This window comes from Nyctereutes procyonoides, unplaced genomic scaffold (assembly GCF_905146905.1).
Source record: "Nyctereutes procyonoides isolate TBG_1078 unplaced genomic scaffold, NYPRO_anot_genome, whole genome shotgun sequence".
In the NCBI taxonomy this organism is placed as follows: Eukaryota; Metazoa; Chordata; class Mammalia; order Carnivora; family Canidae; genus Nyctereutes; species Nyctereutes procyonoides.
The window spans coordinates 26,815,012-26,840,015 of NW_026575046.1; the positions used below are offsets into that span (position 1 = coordinate 26,815,012).

Genomic DNA, 25,004 nt, shown 5'->3' on the forward strand with positions numbered 1-25,004 from the left:
GGCTCCAGGGTGAAGATGCTGCAAGGGGCCTTCTGACTCTCCACACACTTTAGTAACTCTGATTGCTAACTTTCCCTAGTAAAAAGAACTAGAATTTACTTTAGAGGATATTCAGATTCTGATAATCCAAAGGCAGAAGCTGTGTATAAAGGTCTCCAGTGCAATTAGCTTCCTACACATATTCTATCCCTTAAAAGACTGACTTTGGTTATCAAACCTCTTCTGAAATATTAATTATGGAAGTAATTTCTGAAAAATGTGCAAAAATGATTTTAACGTACTCTTTCCTCTCTTAAGTATCAATGTTACACATTATTTAAGTGACTTCTCCAGGAGGGAAGTTTAGAATATACCCTGATAGGTATCAAGGGTCTGCTATAAAAACAGATTGTTTTAAACAACAGCTTATGTGGATACATATACACATATTTTTAAAAAAATCTCTATCTTTAAATGCAGATGTGTTTTCAGTGTGGTCTCAATGTGAAGGTTTCTAAACAGGGTTTAGTCTGTGAAACAATTAGTGAAACAGATGAAAGGCATTTCAGATGATTACCCCAGAGACACAATGGTTCTCAAAACTTGATGCATATATGCTATACAGGGCCAGTAGATACATTTTTGACATTTACCACCTGCCTTAGCAAACGTCATACCAGTTAATCTTGATGTTCACCAAATTTCTGAGTTCTACCATAACTAGTTTTCTAAGCCTTTTATTTAGAGTTCCTTCGAAATCACGTCTCCAAGACACTAAATGTGTTTCCATTTCTTAAAGTGCAAAGAAAAAAAGAATCCTACAAAATCTTGTCAGAAATATCTGAATTATGTTTCAATAGGACATCATTAAAGATTTTTAGCTGAAGAGTAACACATGGAAACTCCCACAAATAAAAACAACAGTAACAAAAAAGGCACCAGGGTACATAATTCAGATAGGTATTTTAAATGACTTACCATTTTCTCTCATTTCCTTAAAATTTTAAATTTTTATCTTTTATCCATCTTTATAAGCTACTGTTAGCATACTAGGAAGCAAACAGTTTTGAAAACTGCCAACTCGGAACATTGCACCAAGGCAGGGAGTTGGTCCATCATGATCATTACACAGTACACTGTTTGGCCCACCACAGGCATGGAGTTGTTTATCTGACAATATTTACTGAGCACCCACTATGTTTGAGGAGCTATTACTAGGCACCTATGAATATACCAGTAATCAAAACAGAGATCTCTTTCCTCAGTGAATATTTGCTAACTTGATAAAAGGCAGATCAGTAGTGTCTTAACAAGAACATCAACTCCTTTGGAGTGGAGATATGGTGCCATTCTGTTAGGCAAAGAAAACAACAGTGGTGTTAAATCAAGACTCAGAATTCTTTGGAGATCTATGAGATATTTTCTAATGAGTTCTATCCTTCAGTAGGCCTGTAGCATTTTAAAGGTAGGGAGAATTTAAGAAATCCCCTGCCACATTGAGGTTGGAGGATTTGGCCTAAAATGCCAGTCTGACTTTCCTCCATCACATGTTACCTGGGTGGCAGAGGTAGTCAGTTAGTAAGATGTACCAAAAAAAGGAAGTATTAGATAATACAAAAGTCTCTTTTTAACTCTGTTATGGGTATTTCCCATTTAAGCACATCAAGGGTTATGTTCTTTGTAGAATGGTTAATTCCCCAAATATGACATATTGTTTTAGATCTCCACTCTTTTTCTTAACCTGTTCCATCTGCCTGTAAAGACTCTTTTCTACCTTCCCTTCTGGTCTCTTATTTACAAAATCGATGAATATATGAATGGGACTAAAAGCTGCTGGAGGTGGGTTACAGCCAGGAAACCCTAGGGAGGAGGTTGGCTGTTTACAGAAATTGCTTTTGGTGTCCTCAACTCTTTCAGTCTTGTGTGATTTCTAAAAGCTAAGATAAACTGGACATAAGTTAAGCCCAAATCAGCAGACTTTCTCCCCCAAGTCCCGGAATACAATAGTCATTTTGTTTCACAAATATATAAAAACATACTTGGCTTAGTTTCTTCAGTATATTACTCTCATTTCGATGCAGCTCATTTGTAAAAAGGGTTCATCTGCAAATTGGCAGCTGGGGCCTGTCCAAGTAGCAAGAAATATTCAAGAGAAGAATTTGAGACAGACGAAAGAAAGAAAGAAAGAAAGAAAGAAAGAAAGAAAGAAAGAAAGAAAGAAAGAAAGAAAGAAAGAAAGAAAGAAAGAAAGAAAGAAAAAGAAATGAAAGAATAAAGAAAATTAAGTTATGTTTTATAATTTTTTTTGTTGTTTTTTTTGTTTTTTAAATTCAATGACAAGAGACTGCTGTGGTGTGGTCAAAAGAACAAATGAGCTCAAGTCCAAAGACATGGATTCAGGTCACTAGTTCAGTCTTGGGTAATTTATTATTTCATAAGGAAGTAATGCCATCTTTCCCAGGAAATCGAGAATTACCAAATACACTGTATATGAAACACACTGGCCACTGCACACATGTTAGTTCCCATTCATTTCAGTTTCTCTTGTGTTTCCAGAGGGCTCTTTACATATTTTTATTGGCTCATCCCATAGTATACTGTGATCATCTGTTACACATAGGGAACTTGAGTGAAGGGGTCATATTTTATCCATCTTTCACATCTCTTTATACAGTATTTGGGCACATGGCAAGTGTGTAAAAAATACTAGTTGAAAAAATGAATAATTGTTTTGTTAGATAACTAACCAAATTTTTTTTAAAAAAACAACTAAAATATGCTTAACATTTCGCACCGATGTATCTTTCTTCTTTGGGAAAATTCCTTTTGCCAATTTGCAGATAGGCAGGCATATCTATAAAGGGGCGAGGGGTTCTACAGTTAAGTCTTCATATAAAGTCACTAGGCAAAGCTTAAATTTAAATTTGGCCTAATGTATCTTTATTCTGCTGAGCAATTCTCCTTAGCACAGCAAAAGTGCCTGAACCAGGACTGAAAGAGAAGGCCAGTCGGGTCTCTGGGCACTCTTGTGGCACAAAGAATACACTTAAATCTACATAAATACTACGCCCTAAGGCAAGAAGCAATTGTGGAGCTTGCAGCCTTGTCCGCCATTTGTCTGGGCTTCCATTTCTATCTCAGACACAGGTTTTAAATATTCTTTCTCTGTATATAAAGTTAGAAAGCTGGCAATATCCACTGTTCTTCAGTCCCATTGGGAGATGGCTTTTAGAAATGGTAGTCAAACAAAGGCAGTGTTGTGATCGATAATTATACTTTTTTGGGGTAATATATAGACTTTTGAATGTAAAAGGGAAAATAAATTCAAGAAAATCATTTTTAGGTTCCTGTAATAACATTTAAAAGCCAGGCAACATTTTCCAGGAAATTGGGGGATTTTGTTTTTGGTTAAGTCATCATTCGCTTTCACGTAAAAGGCATAAACAACAGTGAGATGTAAAATAACACTGGTTGAAGCTCAAGGTGGAGAAGGAAGGATGCTGAAATCTAATTTAGATTTCTCAGTTACTCTGACAGTATTCTACGGGGACTACCTATGAACATGTGCACACTTACGCACGCAGACCCACACCAGAGTACACCAGAGTAGAGGCTCAGGGACAAATTCAAGAGCTTCCTCCCATTACCAGGATAGAAAATCACAAAGGCACTCTTGCAACATTTCAAAATGGAAAGCACAGGTACCTCAGTAAGGCTTGAATATCAGACAAACAAACAGTGCAACGACTTGCTCCATGTTGGGCTTCTCTTTCACCTCCAAGCTCACGGTAGAGCGGCCCAACCACTATAGGACGTTTAAAATGTGCAGCATTCAACAGGAATCGAGGGCTGGAGGAGTATTTCATAAATATAAAGACTGGAGAAAAGTCTGATGCTAGGGTACCCTGTGCGCTGCAACTCAAAGGTGAGTTAAAATCAACTTTGGAATTAATAATGCTGAGATCTCAAAGCTTTCTAATACTGGGATTTTCAACTTTGCAATTTAACGACAACCCTGCTGTTGGCCTTTCCTGACCTGTTGTGAAGTAAATCAGGCAAACTAATGTGAGTTAACAAGTCTTTTTCACACTGTTCGATCACCCTGCCTCTCTTTTTCTGCGCAGACATCGCCTTCCTCCCACTCCGTCTCGCCATCCTCCTCAAAGCACACAAAATGGCCACTGTAACCCCGCATTACTGCTCATTAGATCACAGGTTAGTCAAGTGGAACTGCCTGGGGTTCCCAAAGGAGAGCTATACTTCAAAAATCTGTCCATGTCAAATGAAGAAAAAAAACCCTGAGCGTGGGGTCACCCAGATCAATGATCAAAAGAAACAGAATGAAGAGGGGAAAAAAAGCACACCCTCGTTTTTGTTAAAAACACACACAGGTCTGATTTATTATAAGGAATACAGAGATACGATGAGGTTTTCTCTTATGCCCAGTTTTCATTTTTTTTTTTTTAATTAAGTAACTTCTTGTAATCAGGGTCCTTTAGGTTAACTTAGGGGCTTTTGGAAAAGTCTATGACTAATCCTTAAGATTTCCCCCAAAAGAAAACACACTCTGGGAAATCCACTCTTTAGGACCCTTAAATATTTCCAAAAACACTTGAAAAGCAATAAAAGTAATGCAAAGTAATCCACCTTTAAGGCTTGAGGAGATCCTATTTAAATCTAAACGTAAGAATCGGTACAACGCCACTCTAAAATAATCCCAGTAACCTCTTGGGCCTTCAAAGAGAGGAAACAACAAGCCTGTCAATCACATCATGAGAACACACCAAGTGACACACTATAAAAAGCAGATTTCTGGGCTTCTGTGGGGCCTCACAGAAACCTAGAAATCTGCAGGTAGATCCACAGCTTGTTCAAGCAACTCCTTCATTTGCACAGGCAAAGTACAACATTCTACATTTGCTTTTGCATTTTTTTTTTTAAAGGTAGAGCTACTAACAGTATTGCAAAACTGACAAATTCAAAAATTAAGGCAGAATGATCTATCTGGAACGCGGTAGAGAACAAACTTCAGTGTCAAGTTTCACAAGTAAAAATCTCCAGAAGATTTGATTTTCCTGGTTTCCTCACAACAGCAGAAGCAAGCACACTTTGTCGGCATAAGGGTAAAAAAGAGTTTGACAAGAACACAGTCTATATGAATGGTAGTAAAATAAACTGCTTATCATTTAATCTAACCCAAGTTATAAGCATTGTGTATGGTCTTCACTGCTTTTGAAAAAATTATTTTGGTATTTGGAGTTTATTCTTCAAGCACTTGCCAAAGCATATAAACATACGATACCTAAACTGCCTTTTCTGTCTCATTTCTGTGTGCTTAATAAACACTCATGACACTATGCCCGGCAGTGTCATGAGTGCCATTTAATCCTCTTCACGCCTCTGTCCAGAGAGGAAAGAGACAGGCCTTGAGGAGCTGACAGCTAATCCTGAGCCTTCTATGTGCTCAATCCTCACTTCATCTTCACTATTTGCAATGAGATAGGTTCGAGGATTATCCCCATTTTACAGATGAGGAAATGGATCTAAGTTTTTCCTCCATGTTATTCAGTTGGTCAACAATAAGAGGGATTTAAAGCCAGACGGTCTGACCTCAGGGCCTTACTGTCTGTCACCTCTAAACCCAGAGTGCCAAGTTAAATAGCCGTCAAGTTAAACATGTGTATAGCCTATGATCCGGCAATTCCAATGTGACATATATACACTAGAGAAATGCTTGCATATACACACAAGGAAACATGTACAAAGATACTCGTCAACAGCTTTGTTTGTAATCACAAAAATCTAGAAACAACCTAAAAGTTTATCAATAAGAATAAATAAATAAAATTATGGCACTGTCATGCCTTGGAACATAATATATCAGTGAAAATAAATGAGATTTACATATATCCTATAATCTCAAAAAATGTAATGAAAAAACCATGACAAAGTATACACTCTAAGATGCCACTTATGTAAATTTTTATCACACAAAACATTACTGTATATTACTTAGAGATACATGCATATGTATTAGAAGTATAAAAATGTATGTTGGGAAAGATACCAACTTCAAGATACACTCACTTCTGCAGAAGTGAGGGAAAGGGGCTTTCAAAATGCATTTTTACTGATTTGTTTCTTTCAAGAAAAGATCTGAACAAATATGGTAAAATGTTAAAATTTGTGGAATCTGGATAATGGGTGGATGAGTTTCACTGTTACAGCATTTTTAGTGCTTATCTGTATCTTTGAAGTTTTTCATAATTAAAATAATTAAAGTATGATTCCTTGGATGCATATCCTCCTATACTCACAAATATGTCCTCCTGAAATCAGAGTTGGAGTTCCTATAAAACCCTGCCTCCTCCATAAAATGCTTAAAACTCAAGGTAACAATCTAGAGACTAAAGTATTAAAATTAACTTTCCTGAAACGATTATAGTATCCTACTGCACATGTCTCAGAAGTACCACCTTTAAGATAATTACTTTCATTAATATACAGTTCATATATTTCATTATGTTGTTAAGCAAAATTCATTAAGTTGGTGTTTCTAACCTTTTGACATTCAAAGCCTGGTAATCAAGTGGCCTCACTGAAGGCTGAGAGTTTTAAGGTACAAGAGACCAGGTCACATGGGGAGAACAGAGAATATTTTTTACTATATTTTTACTTTTTTGTAACTGCTTAAAATTGTACCATGTAGGGGGGGCACCTGGGTGGCAGTTAAGTGTCTGATTCTTGATTTCAGCTTAGGATCCTAGGGTCATGAAATTGAGCCTGGGCTCTGTGCTCAACAGGGAGTCTGCTTGGGATTCTCTCTCTCCTTCTCCCCCAGCCTCTCTAAAATAAATAAATAAATCTTTTTTTTTTTTTAAGGTACCATGTGGTTTTATTAGCCTTTCAGATTATTAATTTAAATGAGATGGATTTTTTAAAGTTGAAACAAATGGATTTTAAAGATTATGTAATACTCCATGGAGATCCAAATGAAAATGACAGACACACATTTTCCATAGGATGGTAGTTGTATAATCTTAAAAGACAGAGAATAGATCAAGTAATGTCAACCATAATTCATTACAAACTTGTACATATTTGTGAGCAGAGTTGGAGAAGAGACGTTATTCCAAAAATAATTTCAGTGAAAGTAACCCAGCAATTACAGCCATATCTCTTGCTTTAACATCTTAGAAATATGACATTTTTAATAGCACACATTTTTCAATTCAGCTTTACTATGGCTAAAGAACCAGATGGCAAAATCTTGACTAACTAGAATCCAAATAAGAACAAGTACTAAAGGAATTACAAATTTTGTATTCCATTTTTAACAGATAAAACTACAAAAACACAGATTCATCTCAAGTGTTTTACCAAAAAAAGCAATGTCTAGGGCCTTATATGAAGTTAGTACAAATTCAACAAAATATCCCATACTTTCTGCATCTACACTGCTAGAATTAAGGTTCTAAATAATTAAAGGGGGCATTGCGCATTAGAATCATTAAAGGCTATATTTCCCTAGAGCAGAAAACTGTGCTGATAGAGTTTAAAAGACTTAATATGAGAGAAAAAGAAAAGCTTCTGGTGAAGTATAAAAGAGATAACTATATTAATAAAGAATTGCTCTTAACTATAACAGGCTCAAGCAATCTGGTGATCTTATGCTTTACCTTAAAGTCTGTTTTCCCTTTTTCAGCTTAAAAAAAAAAAAGGAGCTTAATTTGCTTGTTAATATAAAAGTCATTAAAAAGTCATTATTAATTAAGGAAAAACAGAAAGATGTCCAAACTTGAGCTTTAATTAAAGAAAAACATCAAAGTCCATATACAACTACGGGAAATTGTCATCTCTTTTTATTGCCCCAAACATGCAGATACATGCATTTTTACACTTAATGAATCTCTACACACTGATTTAAATAATTCAGACATTTGGACTTACCTTTTCAGTAAGTTGGGGAAGTACCATTTTAAAGGAAACTTCTAGAACTGAGTAAAACGTAAATCTTCTTATATAAGAAATTTTCTTAAGTATTTATGTTTTTACGTTTTTGAAAATTAGGGTATTTGAGCACAATGATTTGCTTCTGAATAATGACAAAAAGCATAATAATGATACTACTTAGTGCATATAAATTATACCTCTATCTCAAAATCTTTTGGGCCTATTTTTCAGGATCTCTCCAATGATTATTCAGTCTTCTCTTCAATGCAATATGCGAAGGCATCATGAGAAAATCTCTTTTATAGCACGTTAACAATTGTAACTCTTCAACCAGCTGTTCTCTAAGGATTCCTCTGCCAAGCTCTTATTTTCATTTCATTATTTCTTTGTTCTCCTTGTCTAAACTATACGCAAGTTACCCAGATTTTCCACTCTGGCCCCTTTCAAAAAAGACTTGTTTTGCCTTGACAAATCATTAGTCATCACCATAATCTAAAAATAAATCATATTTTACAAATTCTACATGTTAAAATTATGATGTTCTATGGAACCTCCAAATGATTTCATGGTTCATACGCAGAACCTTCTTCCCATAAGGTTTAGTTGTTTCACTCGTCACTGAAGAAAACGATCCCAGTTATCTTATGGGACCATTTACTACCTAAGCATTCTTTATAGAGCATTCTTATTTCAGGTGTGGAGTGAAAGTAAACTCAATCTATGCACAGCATGCTTGACACAATGAAAATGTTAAGTTATAAACCTAAACAAAATGAAACCCTACTTGACTCTTTATAGCTTAGTAGAAAACTTGTCATTTTCTTTTGTCGGAATGTTACGTGTAAAATTTCTATTTCAGAATTTCTTTGCAAAGAAGGTAATCTCCATTTCACTACTGGATACAGTGACATCAAACACAAAGATCTTTCTTAATAGGCCAGTCAGGGAGAACTACGTGGCGTCTGCAAAATAAGATGCTGCTTCTGTTCATTAGATTTCTGTTGCCACCGTCTCATTTTTACCGGAAGCCTGTATCAGACCTTCATTCAAAACTACTAAATACCTCCCTTTTCCTCCAAGTAGTTGTGTAAATATTTAAATATTTACATATTTAAATAGAGTCATGGCTGAATGTGGATGTCTACATAAAGAGATATTACTAAAGAAAGAAAAAAGATTCTAGATTATCCACTAATAAAAGGGAAAAGAGGTTCTATAGACATAGTCCTCAGGTGTGGGTTAGTTCATTTTTACCAGAGCTCGAGTACTCTGGAAGAGTGGCCACTTCTAAGTGGCAGTCTATCCTTTGTACCACTGTGTAGGTCTAGCTCATTGTTTTCAGCAAAGGCACATGTGATTCACAGGTAAAGGAAAAAAAGTGGCAAGGAGAAAATTTACATTTCTAAGGAGCAGAGTATACTATTCATCTCAAAAGATGAAAGCAGGTATCTTTCATTGTACATTTTTGTTCTTAGAGGAAGAAGACCAACAAATATGTGATTTTCATATTTGTGTTAATACAGCAGAGCTTTTCAAAGCCACTGCCAAAAAATGGACTGGTTTTCCTACCTGCTTTTTCCATGCTTAAAGTTAAGGATGTCTGCCTCATTATAAACTTTGCTGGCTCCCTAGACTTTCTGTAGTCTGGCTTTGCTGTGATTACTGGTCAAAACCTTTAATTACAGTATATAGTTTGTGCAGCTGCCTGGAAATTGGTCTCAGGGTCAGTGGCTCTTCCCGTTTCCCTCTTTCCATTCTTTTGAAGCAATATTGCTGAAGGCATTGTTCCAGCTTTCTGGTGTGCTCTGTCTGCTGCACACCATGAATAGCTTGGCAATCACTCCAGCAATTGGTTCTTCAACAGCCTTTAGGTTGTCAATTGTAATTCATTGGCTCCAGGCACCTTTTCTCTTTTCATTCTCTTGAGGTCTTTTCTTATTTAATTTGCAATAATATTAGGGAATGTCTTCTTCAGACATGTCACTAATGTCTTCCTGATTATGAGGCTGGATGTATGTTTGACATACACACACACACACACACACACACACACACACATATGCCTGTTAAAATGTTTCAATATTTCCTTTATCTCTGACTTGTGATGGCAGTCATTGTAGTATCTTGCAAATAATTTGGCTTAACCTTAAACTCTTCTTTCTAAAGAATAATCCTTCTTGAAATATTGGAGTTAATTCATGTAATTGGCTATATTTTTATAACTTCCCAAAGATATAATTTTTTATTTTTGTGATAATTAAGCTTTACATTTTCATCCCCATAATTATGCCCTCTTTTCTTTTAGTTTATAAATTTGAGCTCTATATGACTTCTGTAATTAGTTAAGAAATAAAGGGTTGTATTTAGAAATCAATGCATATGTTTTTAGAGCCTTTCAGAGGACCTATATAGTTATTCCTCAAATACCTTTTTTAGAGATCACCTAAGAAAGCATTCCAACTATTCAAAACAGGTTCAAATGCTTCTGCATTACAGGATTTTATTTTATTTTTTGGGAAAAAGGAGAAATGTCTCTAGATTTATTAAGAAAAAATAAAACCTCAGTGCATTATGTCTCAACTCCTTAGTTCTGGATAAAACCCAGCAGGGTAACCCCTCTCATTAGCCTCAGCCATCCTGGAGTAACCAAAGGTATTTTTAAGCAGACACTATGTAATAATAATAATGAAAATAATTATCATAATGATAATAACTAACGCTTATTGTGCTTTTTATCTTCAAAGCACCTTACTTTACTGACATTAACCATGTGTCTATTTTCAAATTCATTTAATTTGACAAATGTTTTATTAACTCTGTATGCTATGGAATGTGTAGTAAATGGAGTTTTCTTCTGCAAATGAAATAAATAAGGACATAAATAAGTGGAACTGGGGACAAGGAAATCGTTCTGTAAACTTTCTCCTCAGAATCATTTGTTGCCTTTGCTGAATGAGAGTTTAAATTGAATTTACTGCTTTAAAACAATTTCAATTATGTTGAAACCAACGTATACCAGTCTCCATGTGAGAAATACAAAAAGTAAGAGAGTTTGTTATGCTAGCAACTGAAATAACCTCTATATACTTAAAATACAGGCCATCAAAAACATATTAAAGGAACATTATTCAGTCAAGATGTCCTGCCACTTTCTAGGAGGGATTTTAGGAAGGAAACAGTTACCTGCTATAAGCAAGGTCCTCAAGTGGACAAACACAAATTCAAGTACATAAAAGTACATGAAAAGTATATAAAAATACACGAAAAACGGTGTAAATCCGGTAGCTAGAGGATTAAAGCTCTGTGAAATTATTAACCTGGTCAGAGTGATGACATTTCACGAAGATGCGATTTATGAGTAATATTCAAAGGTCAGGTTTGGTGTGAAGGAAACGAGTCAGTCAGGCTGGGTCGAGTTAAGGAATCTGGATGAAGTTGATGGCATTAAAGCCAGGAGGGAAGCACCACACGTATGGTAAGACTCAGAAGTGGTACTTATTCCAACCACATATAATCAAGCACAGAGACATAAACAAGCCAGAATTATTTCTATCCTTCAATGAGCTTGCAATCTTGAGGGGTAGGCAGAAAAGTTACAGGCAATTAATTCTTGTATTATGATTTGGATATGCCCAGGATGCTGTGCGCAGTCAGGAGGAGGACAGCCGGCTCAGCCTTCAATGCACAGGGAAACTTCTCGATGTGACCTAGAATGTTTAGGTGGTTTTCCCGGGGCAACAGAAATAGTGAGCAGTGGCTGAACATGAGTAAGAAAAGAGAAGAGAATTCAATTATCAAGCACATGAACATATGAGATCAGTGGTGTTTCACTTGCATCTACAAGGAATAGAAGATAGCACTGATTTTTAATCTGAGTATCATGAAAGATAGGAAATCTGTTCTCAATGGTCTGTGCTGAGGAATAAAGGGAAGGGGGAGCTCTGGGGAGGTAAACAACCAGGAAACTGAAAAGTACTGCAGAAGTAGGAGAATGATGCAGTGAAATGCTGGATATGAGTAAATAAGAACAAGAAGTGGAAGAAGTTCCAAAATTTGCCAGCTTTATGTAAAACTGATAGGCATATGATTTACCAAAGGAAGACAGTGGAAAGGAATAGGTTGTTTGTTTTTTAAAGAGAACATAATGAATTGTTATATTTTTCAAATGTATTATACTTTGTTATCCCATCTAAATGATTTTCTCCATAGGATGGGCCTTTTTGATGCAGCACTCATTAATGGGAATTTTATTAGTTTTCAGGAGGCAGGGCACATTCTCATGATTATTGCTTGGTGGGTGTGAGAAATACAGGTATACAAGTTCCCTTGAATGGGAAGATCAAAGTGGCTAGATTTAGAATCGATGAAATAAAATATACAAATTATTTTTTTCAAGAAGTACATATTTTAAAAGTACATGAATGTACAATAAAATATTCTGTTTTGGTATTCAGCTAAAAGCTGCCTCTTTCAAATACAGAAGCATCATTATTACAAATATATCTAACTATTGAAATGATGGTTATTTTCAGCTTCTCTTCCATGTTAGTAAATATTTTCAGGAGATCACGGAGTCATTCCGTGGAAAACAGACTTCCAGATCCTCTCATTGTTTCCCCAAGATTAAATTTTAACAGAGTAAAGTACATCTGTAAGGAATGGACAAAAAATAATTTGTATCTCATATCATTTTAGAATAAGTATACGTCCCATAAGGGAATTTTCAGACTGCTCACACAATAGGTATGTACACTGCTCTATGTGAAATCAAATCAGTATTCTAAAATGCTGCCAAGACACAGGTCAAGATACTTGGAAGACTCCTAAGATTTAAAGTATATGACACTTTACAATCATTATTGTACAAACACATGCACACTTTCTCTCCATATACAGAGAATAATAATAAACTAAGTATGCTACATGATTTAAACACTGTTTTGTATTTTCTAAAAAAAGATTTGTCATGTAAAATCATAGATGATATTCGCTACTTCATGGAGATACCAAAACAAAACAAAACAAAAAACACCATTCCACTGTGAAGCAGTATGAATATAGAATGAAAATTTTAAATTAGAGGTTTACTATTTACAGATAGTGTCCAAACATTTCAATCCTTCAAAACTCTCTGACCTTTTGTACGGAGAAGAAAAAGTATAATACTTAGAAATAATTATCTATAAACAAGAATTATAAGTAAATGCAGTGGTCAAATAACATGAAACACATAGTATCACTCTCTTCCAAAAGATGTCCACGGACTAAAAAGTGAGAATGAGATAAAGTATTCTGAATACTTTATACAGAATACTGAAAGGTATTTTTCAAAAAAATATGAATATCTATAATCAAAACACGGGCTAAAAAGTAATGCTTATAGCATTATAGAAATACTTGCAAATACTTTTCTCACATTTATATTTTGTTCTTTTCAAACAGAACACCACTTTCCATGGACATCACAGTAACAAACTTCATGACAACTGTAAGAAAATTGAGAAATGCTTGATGACAAATTTTAACCTTAATGCTGACATCCTAATCTAAAAGCTGGATCTTCCTGTGTCATAATTAACGAGCCATGGAACCAAAAGAGTCATCTGGCCTAATAATTTTACTTCAAAAATCTTTGCTTCACAGTTCTCACATTTCTTAATATTCAAAATATTCGACAGAATTCAAAATATTTGACAGAGTTGACTCAGTATTTTTGATGTACTAAAAAAGTAACTTTTCTAAAAAAAAGTTAAACACTTTTGAATTAAGGATATGGACAAATATAAAATCAGATTAGATTGCTCAAAGGTTAAATTGTTTCTTTCATGTTGACAAAATGTGTCATTTTATAAGACAGGGTAATGCCCAATAAAACAAAACTGAGATTTTAAAAAGCTAGGAAGCAAAAGAGTCCCAATCGGCAACTATGTAGAGGGAAAATAGGATTACATTTATTGGCTACTATATCAACTTAACTTCTCATAAAATCCTCCTGATCTATTAAATAACTTCAGAACTGAAGTATGCTCTCCTGTGGGAGTTGTAAAACAAATTAGATACAATTACAATTCAATACAAATAAAAAGCCAACCTATTTACCCTTAAGATGATTCTTGTTTAAGAGCTCTATTATTTAAATTGGACTAGGATTTTCCCTAATGAATCAATGGGTCTTTTGACTTAATTATAAATTTTTGTATTATACTTTCTATAGAGAAACATAGTTGATATGAGTAAACTCTGGAAAACTGTGGTAACTACACCACCCCAAAGTGAATACAACAAACATCTGTTGCAAGAACTGCTTGGCTTTCAGACAGTACATAAAGGGTGTTCTTTCTCCCAGTGTTTTGCTATTTTTTAAAAAGATTATTTGTTAAGAAACACGTTGCTAATAACAGATTCTCAAAATGTAAAATCTTAAAATTCTGTTAAGTTACACACAAGTCATTACCAGGTTTATTACAGAAGGCAAACTATGCAATGTACAAGACTCCACTTGCATTCTAAAAGGGTAACAAAATAATTGGGCATGTTGCCCTCTGTCTGTGAGTTACAAAGTAATTTTAACCATTGTCTTCCTTTCTTAAACTCATACTCTGCAGGAGCATGGCAATGACATAGCAGAGGAGGGGAACTAAATATATAACCTCATGAGATTTTTCAACCTCTGTTGCAATCCCAGTGATAATTCAGCTTTCTCCTCTAGATCTCACCAGCTTCTAAACTCAACAATATTCCGTTACCCTCATTAAATGATAAATGAGTTCTTAAAAGTTTTACTGGAGTGACAGGATAAATAATTGCAAATTTCTTGCATAATGCATTAAGCACAAAATGTAATAATTTCAGTGGGAGGAGGGGAGGAATCAATGAGCCTTTATGACTCCTCGTCTTTTCGTAACTGCATCAAAGGCTTGTTCAGTGCTTTTGGTAAACTGAATACATTTTCCTTGATTCTGAAAGAACAAAATTTTGCCTCAGACTCAGGTATTTTGCAATTGGAAATTGCACATTTGGAAATTACACAAAGTGCACACAAATTAGCAGGTATAAATGAATAAAAATGTTTATAAGCAACAGAGCTCAGGGCAAATAATACCTTTAAAATAAGGAAAAGAGGAGTAGTAAACAGATGACTACTTCTAAACATATTTCAAATAACATGTAAGTTTGCTCACTTTTTAATCTTCTACTCCTCTTCTACCCATGCCTCCTCCCAATCATTTTGAGATTACCATTCATTAAAAGTTTAAGATTCAGTTTTTACAATTCCACTTTTATGTTAACTTATTAATAAGGTATTGACTTAATCCATAAAACATTCCTGGGGCTATTTCAAGAAGGCATTATAACACTACTATACTGAGAAACTTCTTTGTCATTCAAGCAATGAGTAAAATAGGAAGCTTCCATTTCTTTTTCTGCCACATCCAACATATGATGACTTCATTATGTTTCAACAAACTTCAAGACCTCTAATAGAATTTGCCCATGTCTTCAATTAAAGTGTAAAATGTTAACATGCACCAGTATAGTATGTAGTACGGATTTATATAACCACATGGAAAATGCCTTAAACAGTCCTCAAAATGGTGCAAATTCCATTACACGCAAAAATTGAGTGAATTTCACTTAAAATTGATATAAATAGAAAATCAAAGTCATACATGTTCCAGTATATACACGTCTTGAATAATTCTCAAATCATTCTGTTTATTCTACATTTATAGCCTCTGTCTCACTAAAGATGAATGATAAAAAAATATTTGCCCATTTCCTACAAAAGATACCTAGCCAACACACAAAGCATATTCCAAAGTAATTAACTATTAAAAGCTTCCTTTCTTTGATGTGACAGTCTTCGATTTTAAGGAGGATCACCCCGAGCTATGAATTGGGTTTCTAAAAAACATTAGTTTCTATTTTATGGTGTCTAAGGAAAAAAAGTTTCTTAAAGTTGAAGGGGGAAAAAATCAGCTATTGTACATAACTTGAGTAAAGGGATTTGAAGTTATAAGGTCATTTGTCTATGTATTTTGTATATTTTATTATGGATGTAACACATTATTTATGTACAAAATGTTATAGTCTATTTGTATTCTTAATACATACCTGTATTTCCCACAGTGAATCTCAGAACAATGCACCTTCAGCAAGTACCATATAATTATAAACGAATATAACACTCATAACTACCCATCATTAGATACTATTATATCCATTTTACAGACAGAAAAACTGGTGCTGAGCAGTTATAAGATTTACCAAGAGCCTGAAGAACAGATCAGGAAGGCACCACAACTACAATGCCAAAGATGCATTGTAGATGCACATTAACGATTCTGAATAGATTTGCGTTGCTTTATTTTTATCTTAATTACTTAATATTATCTATATTTCACAAAACCTAGGAAGAAAAAAGGTGCTTGATGCCTACTTAATGCTGCATGAAGCAACAGAGGATAGATATGAGTTCTATTTAATAAGAAACCCTTGCCTTTACTATTTCCCTAAAACTTAAATGAAAATTCTCTATGTAGTATGTCTTCTACTGCTTAGTACTTTATTTTTTTATTTTTTTAATAAATTAATTTTTATTGGTGTTCAGTTTACCAACATACAGAATAATACCCAGTGCTCATCCCGTCAAGTGTCCCCCTCCGTGCCCGTCACCCATTCACCCCCACCCCCCGCCCTCCTCCCCCTCCACCACCCCTAGTTCATTTCCCAGAGTTAGAAGTCTTTATGCTCTGTCTCCCTTTCTGATATTTTGCTTAGTACTTTAAACTTCAAAGTGAACTACCCAAAATCATCCCACTCGCTTTAAAAAAAACAAACAAACAAAAACAACTGTATTATTGCCAGCTTGCCCATGAGAACACAAGCAAAGGAGCAAAGCTCCTTGCATGGATCCCATGTTAAGTGTGAGAGAAGTCTGGAAGTTAGAACATCTCATGTCCTTAGTCCTCATCTAATTTTTCAGACTAAAGGGCAGCATTGTTCCTATTAATGATCTTATTCCAAAGTCACTAAAGGAAGCACCCAATTTTCTGCAGGACAGGTAAGAAACCTATTCTGAAAGTTACAGGTGTAAAGCAATACATGAAGAGTTTTGATTCCATGGTACTTAAGGTTAAAATTCACTACAGTCCAAGCTTTAACAATTATTCATCTATCTTATTCCTTCAGTATCCATGAATCAGAAGCTCTGCTGGGTGAGACACGGATTCTTTTTTTTTTTTTTGGTCCAGAACTAGACTCTTGCTTTTATAGGTGAGATACAAGCTAAGAAGTGAAATTAAATGAGGAAGATAAAAAATGAGTCCATATTAAAGTATTTGGTACCATGGAACTTGCAAGATAAGACATCAATTTTCAGCCTGGCTGATTACAGAATAGGAATCATTGCTTCTAGTCAACAGTGAGCATTTCAGAGGGACAAGAACATGACATTTGAGGGCAAGTGATGCATGGTAATACGCACGATGCATTCCTTGAAAAGCTGGAGAAAAGAATGAACTAAGTAAGCTGGCAGGGTAAAAAATGTTCAATATGTTCAGGCCTTCAAATGAGAAAATAGATGAGAAAAATATTCAGATAAATCTTTAACTTTGACTAAACAGTTTTTAAAAAATCTGTGCTTTCCAGGTGGAGAAAGATATACAATCAATAATTTCTATATATCGATATAGTCTTTCTACTTTAAGGTTTTATGTGGGAAAACAACACAACCAGCATCTCCCTAATCATAGGCAAGTTTTCAGATTCCAATGTGGTAGCGTAAGTGCAAAAACAAGACAAAGAGTTGTCATGTTAATGAGACATACCTCTTGGACTGATCGAGCAGCTGGCTTGTCTTGATGATTGGCCAATATTAAAAAGGGTAAAGTGCATAACTGTGGGTGCTGAAGAGCTGAGTGCAGTTCATTTCTAGCAGTTTCTAAATCATCTTCTGAAGAGGCACTGTCTAATACAAATATTACCCCTTGAGATCCTTGGTAGTAGCGACTCCAATATTTCCGGATATTATCAGCCCCTGTCAAAAACAAAACAAATTTTCTTTTTTAAAAATAGCTTTCAGAAACTGAAAACACTGAACAGTACTTTTGGGAACACTCAACAGTAATTCCTACTGGAAACCAATGTAGCGTTTAAAAACTCAGTGCAGAAAACATGGTTGATGAGAACAAAGGCATGAACAGGTGGATGTGGTCTTGGAGAAGAAGCCCAAAGTTTAGGAGTCATTCCTCACACCTTTCTTATTAAAATATGTGATAGGGCAGCCCGGGTGGCTCAGCGGTTTAGCTCTGCCTTCAGCCCAGGGCCTGATCCTGGAGACAGGGGATTGAGTCCTGCATTGGACTCCCTGCATGGAGCCTGTTTCTCCTTCTGCCTATGTCTTTGCCACATGCTTTCTCTCTTTCTCTCTCATTAATAAATAAATAAAATCTTTAAAAAAATGTGTGATAAAAAGCAGGATAAATACTTTTTAGATTGAAACTTAAAAGTGTTTTAGATTTTGCTTGCTAGCCCCTAAATAAATTATACTCTTTATAAAGTGAGTTTGAGCCTAACTCAGAGAACAGTGTCACCTAGCTGTTCACAGTTTTTTTCCAGATAATGAACACTATCTTGATATTTCCTAAAAGAACTACTTGCAGGTCAGGGCAGTCTTGTTTAATTTCATCTAGAAAGTGAAAACTACTAGCATAAAACTTTTATGGATCAAAGTGCTAAAATTTGTGATGAATTAAAATCTTGATACATTTGCATAAACACATTTGGCAATGTGCATACTCATGGTCTTGGTATGACAGGTATTCACAAAATAAGACATTGAGATTCTCATCAACCAGGGCCATGCCTTATTCTTCTTTGTATCCCCAATATCCAGCAAAACATATAACTTGAAGCTCACCATAGGAATGAGAGAAATGAGGGAAGGAGGAAGTGAAATTATACACTAATTAGGCTTTATAGATTTTGAGACTAGAAAGACTTGGAGAGACTGTCCATCCAGTCCAACTGTCTGAGGAAATTGAGGCCAAGAGAGGTGAAGTGAGTAATCCCCATTCAAGTGTCTAGTCAATCACAGAATTGAGATTTGCATCTGAGTAGACAACCTGTCTAGGGAGGGCATGGACATTCTCCACTACATCATGATGAGAGTGCTTCCTTTACTTTCATTTGCTGCATGAATAGCATGGGCAGTGTGAGTATGGGGGGTGATGGAGATGGGGGGTAGGATTCTTCATTCTACGACAAAAATTACATAAAGGTATTTCATCAGTTTAGTGCATATGATCAAGTATTAACCAGTAGTAACTACATGTGAGCCATCCATTGAATATTTAGCTCCTATGTTGAAAATACTGTGGTAAATCCTGGGCTTACAAAGATTAGAGACTGGACTTGGCATGCAGTGGAAACAGCCAAATGTGTGCATCTCTTCCAAACTCTGCATTCACCATACTGGGAGCTCGAAACTGGACAGGATAGGAATATTTTCACCATCGAAATCAACAAAAGCAATCATCAGGTCTTTTCTTCCCCTGAGGACCAACACACTACTGGATGACACTCAAAAGCCCACATTTTTTCTAGGAGAAATAGGAAAAAAAAGTCATAAAGTACTGTGATAGAGGTACTTAGTAGGCAGTAAGAGAGGAAGAGATGAGGCATCTCAACCAGACTGGGCAATTCTCCTAAAAATTATCAGTTATCAAACAGCTACCATTTATTAAGCCACTTTCTATATTCCAGGCACATGCTAGGTGTTTTCAAAAGAATAGCCCATATAATTCTTACAATCACCCTACAGGGAAGTGTAATTGATTCACAATTTAAAACTAATTTTCAAATTTTAAAATCCAAGGTATTCATCATAATACTTACTGAAATAACCAGCTATAAAAGAAGATCAAGGACATTTAATGTTGAGTAACCTTCAATATGTAAAGACATGGGATGTGAATAGGGGTGATACAAATCAGGCAACATCCAACCAAGAAAGCAGAACAAAACAAAAGAAAAAATAATTAAGCCAGAGATTATTTAACATAAGTAGTTAGTTGTATAAGTGATGGTTGAACTAAGAGAACAACAGAGGAATTGAAATTAACAACACCTTAGGCCAGGCTCCCTAGGCAGAGTCTGAGGCGGCACTTCTCGAACACCTAATGACAGACGGTGCTATTAGGACAATCCAGCAGTGAAAAAAGCAAGCTGGAATTGGGAAGGAGCTAGGCAAAGATATGGTTTCAGAAATCTAGCCTCAGCTTGATCCAACGAGGAGCTCTAGAGCATGGCCTGAACCACAGAAGTTGTCCAGTCCAAAGGCAAGGGGGCTGGGCTGGGCTGCTATACCCCAGTACAGTCATTGGCTATGAGCCACCCCTAGGGAACAGGAGGGGGTAGGGGTGTGATCTCATACACTCCCAGACATATTTGGTTGAGGCAATTATGGTCAGCCAAGGGCAGGCCTCTGGAGAAGGGTACAGGTGTGAGTCATTAGCAGCCAATACTCGCAGCAGCTGGGAGATGGATGCACTGGCCCAGTAAAGGAGATCTGGGTAGGGTACCAACAGCATCTGCTACAAGCTACATCCAGACATTATCCATATGCTAGAGGACCATCCATAAGCTTGAGGAGCAAAAGTAGCAGCAATGTTACCTGATGGTAAATGTTTAAAACAAAAATACTGTGTGTATACATATCTGTACATAAATCTATTATAAATTTTACTAAAGGATATGTGGCACATGGTTTTCATCTAATATATGTGACATGTTTTACTGGACATTCTATAGAGCTCATTAATGCTCACAAAATGGTTTTGTGATTTTGCCTAACTTTTGTATCCATAGTCAACCAACAGTTGCAATTGACCAAGTATAGTTCCAAAATAAATGTTGATTGTGCTAAGGTGTTTTACATGTATTGACTCATTTACCCTTGACAATCTTAAGAAGCAGATACTCTTATGGCTCTGATTTTTATCAATAATAAAACTAAGACACGAAACAATTACATGATGTGGCCAAGGTTACATACTTAAGACTTATATTTAGGTCTAATGTGATTGAAATAAAAGCATCATGGACTGAGAAGGTGATAAAACTAAAAAAAGAACTCTATTGCTACATAAACCAAGGGAGGAAAAGCAACCTGTTAGAATAAAAGGTACTTAAGTACCTATATGTATTAATGCTCAGAGTAGGAACATGTCCAAGAACATTTCCAGCCAACTAATTCAATGAATAGTATTATAAAGTATTATTCTATACAAGTCACTGAGCAAGAACCTAGAAAAAATATTTTAAAATCCATTATTCCTCTTAGATCAAATCCTCAAATTCTTTTAAGTAATAATAACTACAACAAAACCTGTACATATATTAGAGGGAATAAATACAGCCATAACAATAAGGGTGTGCAGAGAATCAAGTATAAAGAGAAGAATACTGATTGCATGTTTCAATGGAATTTTTCCATTCGAAATACATGGGACATATGCAAAATCCAATTCGTGAGACTCATCTCTTTTAACAAGAAACTATTTCCATCTGCCACATTTAGGAACACATTAGACACCTGAAAATAGACAAATGATGGTGAGTCCAATAAGAAAAAGAAATGCCATAATTTCTTAAAATGTCCCTTCTACAACATAATATGTGAATAATACATTTTTTTGAATAATACATTATTAATGGTGCAAAGACCCTTTACTTTAGTCGCCTATCACTTGGTTTTCTGTCCAGTTTTAGCATATGCAGTTTAGCATTTCTGCCCAGTTTTAGCAGTTCATCACAAAAAGTGGACTTGGAGTTGAAGCCCAGCCTCTTGCCCAATGGCTTTGGTCAGCAGCAGCCTTGACCCAGATTCGGGCCCAGGAAACCAGGAGTTGGGTGAAGGGTTGTATAAAGTTGGTCAGTCTGGGTGAGTGGATCTTAGTTTAGCCATCAGATTGAAATGAGAAATGGATAAGCCATTAACCCAACTGCCAGATGCTTTGAGAAGTGAGCCTAACTGGGAAAATTCGAAATTTGATGTCCACATCCCAACATTCCCCACCCATAAACCGAGTCCAAAGAGAGTAATGTAATATGGGACATCACATCTAACAGTGGTCTGGGGCCACTCATTTTAATGACTGAATAGTGCATGCTTTGTCTCAAATTGTTATATAAAAAGGTTAAACACCCAACTCAAACCTGGCCTACTATATTTTGTACACTGATTAAAAAACAAAGCGACATCTTAACAATAGAGAGGCTGGGTGGAAAGTGATACCCAGTGTCTAATCACCCAAGGTCTGATACTGCCTTACAAGGGTTGTAAGGAGCTCTTGGTAAACTAAGAGTTCATTCTGAGAGCTAGTTAACCCGGAGTGCCTGGTTCAAGCTACTACAAGGGCAATCATAACACGTCTTCATTATGCAAGGTTCTTTTTTATGGCACATTACAGCAACTATGGACAGCTTTTCTATGGTACACTATGAAACATTCTCTTATTATTAATTCATCTAACAGACGTTTACTGAGCACCTGGCACCATCCCAGGTGCTGGGGACATAGTAGCGAACAAAACAGACAAAAACTTCAGTCTTGATAGTCCTTACATTCTTTACCAGCAGAGCCAATCTACCATTACAGAGGCTAAAAATGCCAAATATTTGTTTTCCAACCTCTCTCTCATGGTATGGACAGCTGATTTGTTTCTGGCAAACTGCGACTAAACACAGTTGTGCTGGGAGCTTCTGGGGGAAAAAATGTGTCCCTCAATGAAAAGAGATGCCAAAAGAGAACCGCCTCTCCTAGTTTTGTTTTGTTTTTAATCTTATTAGGTGAGAAGATGACACTTTGGACTGTGTTAAACTTCTAGCCATCTTGAAGGAGACATACCAACATATGGAGGATGTCAGAATGGGAAGACAGAGCCTGGGTCCTTGAGAACACCACCCAACAGCAGTACCAACCAACTACATTATAAGGACCCTTTATTCTGGAGTGCAGCAAATGCCTATTATTCAAGCCAATTTTAGAAATATTTTGTTATTTGCAGCCAAAAAATGCTTAGTTCCCTTAAGAGGCCATAAATAATTTCTTACAAGAGTTGTTCTTTGAAAGATAAATCCAATGAGCTAAAAAACAAAAACAAAAACAAAACACAGGGAAATACAGGAGTCAACAAACAGTTGTTCAAAGCTGTCCCTATGTGGGGGGTGGGGGTGGAGTGTTGTCTCTATGGAAAATCTGATCTCCAGACCAGTGATATCTAACTAAACTTTTTGTGATAAATTGTTGTATCTGTGCTTTCCAATATGGTAGCCACTAGCGACTGTGTCTATAGAGTATTTGAAATGTGGCCAGTGCAAGTGAAGAACTGAATTTTATCTAAATTTACTTAAATTTGAAGCTCAGATGCCACATGTGGCTGATGGCTGCTGTACTATATTGTGTGTTCTAGATAGTCCTCTAACTTATTGCTGACTGCTAGAAACCCCTAGAACAGAACAGTTACAGATCTAATCCTATCTCTGACAGGAAAAGTATGCAGTCATGCTGGTATAGGAGTAGTTCTCGTCAGTCTGACCCAAAAAGATGGTTTGCCAAAGGGCTATGTGTAGCTACCCAGGCTAACTAGGATGACAATATCCATTTTGGTCAGCCACCCTGTCATGGTATATAGAGTGAGGATGAGGACTCAAGATTATCTACTCTTTCCATCTTCTTACCATAGTCTTAAGAAAATGAAGGAGAATAAGAATATTTTCCCTCTGGAAAACTTAGTGAGATTGGAGAACCCATAAACGAAGCCAATTTTGGAGAATTTTAATTGTAAATTAATTCTTCAAATCTTAGTGAAGGAGGATATATCCTTGGAATAAAAGCCACCTCGGGAGTATTACTTTAAGAAGAATGGTATCCAGCATGGGGAGAAGATGCTGAACGAGCAAGATGGGAGAGGAGATAGATAAGTAATAATTTTAAATTATTTTTTTAACCCCTCCCATCTGTGGAGTCTTGGTCTTTCTGATGGGTGGTTCCTTTAATTCTTTTCATCTTCTCTCCATCAGACTCACTCAACCTGTTTTTAAAAACTGAAATACTAAGATTAAGGCCTAAACTCAAACTTTTGTTATGGACCTCCCCACACCCCCACTTCCCAAAAGGCAAAATATATTAAATTAAGCCCTCCTTAAATGGTCAATACAAAGTATAAAAATGTGAGGATTCAAAATCAAGTTCTCCTAAGAGAGGCTGTATTGTCCTATTTTGCTTTCAAAGTCAAAAACCACTCTAGATAATAAAAGAATTTTAGAAAAATGAGATCTTTATGAAAAACAAAAAAAGATCTTTATGGTTTTTAGCCATCACTAAACAGGATCAACTGTTAAGCTGGAGGAGACCAAAGTCCTCAGGCACACAGTGAGATGCACTGAGAACACCCACATAGAATATAAAAGACGATTAATACCTAGTCGTCATCCACCCCCACCTCACCGACATATTACATCACACCTAACCTTGTAAAGGTGTTTATATACATCACCTCACTTAACTTTTTAGGAGTTATTATCCTTAGTTAATGGATGAAGAAACTGGGAAAGTTTAAGAAATTAGAAAGTTTAAGCACTTTTCACCATTCCCAGCTAATAAATAGCAAATGTGCTATCCAAATTTTTAACTGATGCCAAAGACCATGTATGCTTTTCTACTACATGGGTGCTGTTTCCCAGAGTGGAAGAGGAGAAGGAACATGAGATAAGAAATCTCAGCTAGCGACAAGTAATGACCAGTATGAGGAGAGAATATAAATGGCTTTGTAAGTCAGGCAGCGTCTGGGCTGAAGATGGAACTAAGTGGAGGAGTATTATAGAGCCCCGAGGGACACTAACTGGGTTGACCAGGCATTACCTGTTAGTACTTAGGGTAGATGTCATTACCTGCTCATAGCAGAGCTTCTTCCAGTGCTAAAGGGCCAAGCCTCTAGATTTCTTTTTTTTTTTTTAAGTTTTAAAAATTTCTTTATTCATGAGAGACACACACACACAGAGAGAAA

General features: G+C 35.9%; 1 protein-coding gene across 3 annotated transcripts in view; it reads right to left on the minus strand.

Annotated features, from left to right (window-relative positions):
• The window catches only part of ARL15 (ADP ribosylation factor like GTPase 15), a 399,206-nt gene that overhangs the window by 184,180 nt on the left and 190,022 nt on the right, over nucleotides 1-25,004 (minus strand). For all 3 annotated transcript variants that reach the window (XM_055325417.1, XM_055325419.1, XM_055325418.1), the window contains exon 4: nucleotides 17,763-17,971. In XM_055325417.1, coding sequence (XP_055181392.1) covers nucleotides 17,763-17,971 — 209 coding nt within the window. The remainder of the gene's footprint in view (nucleotides 1-17,762; nucleotides 17,972-25,004) is intronic.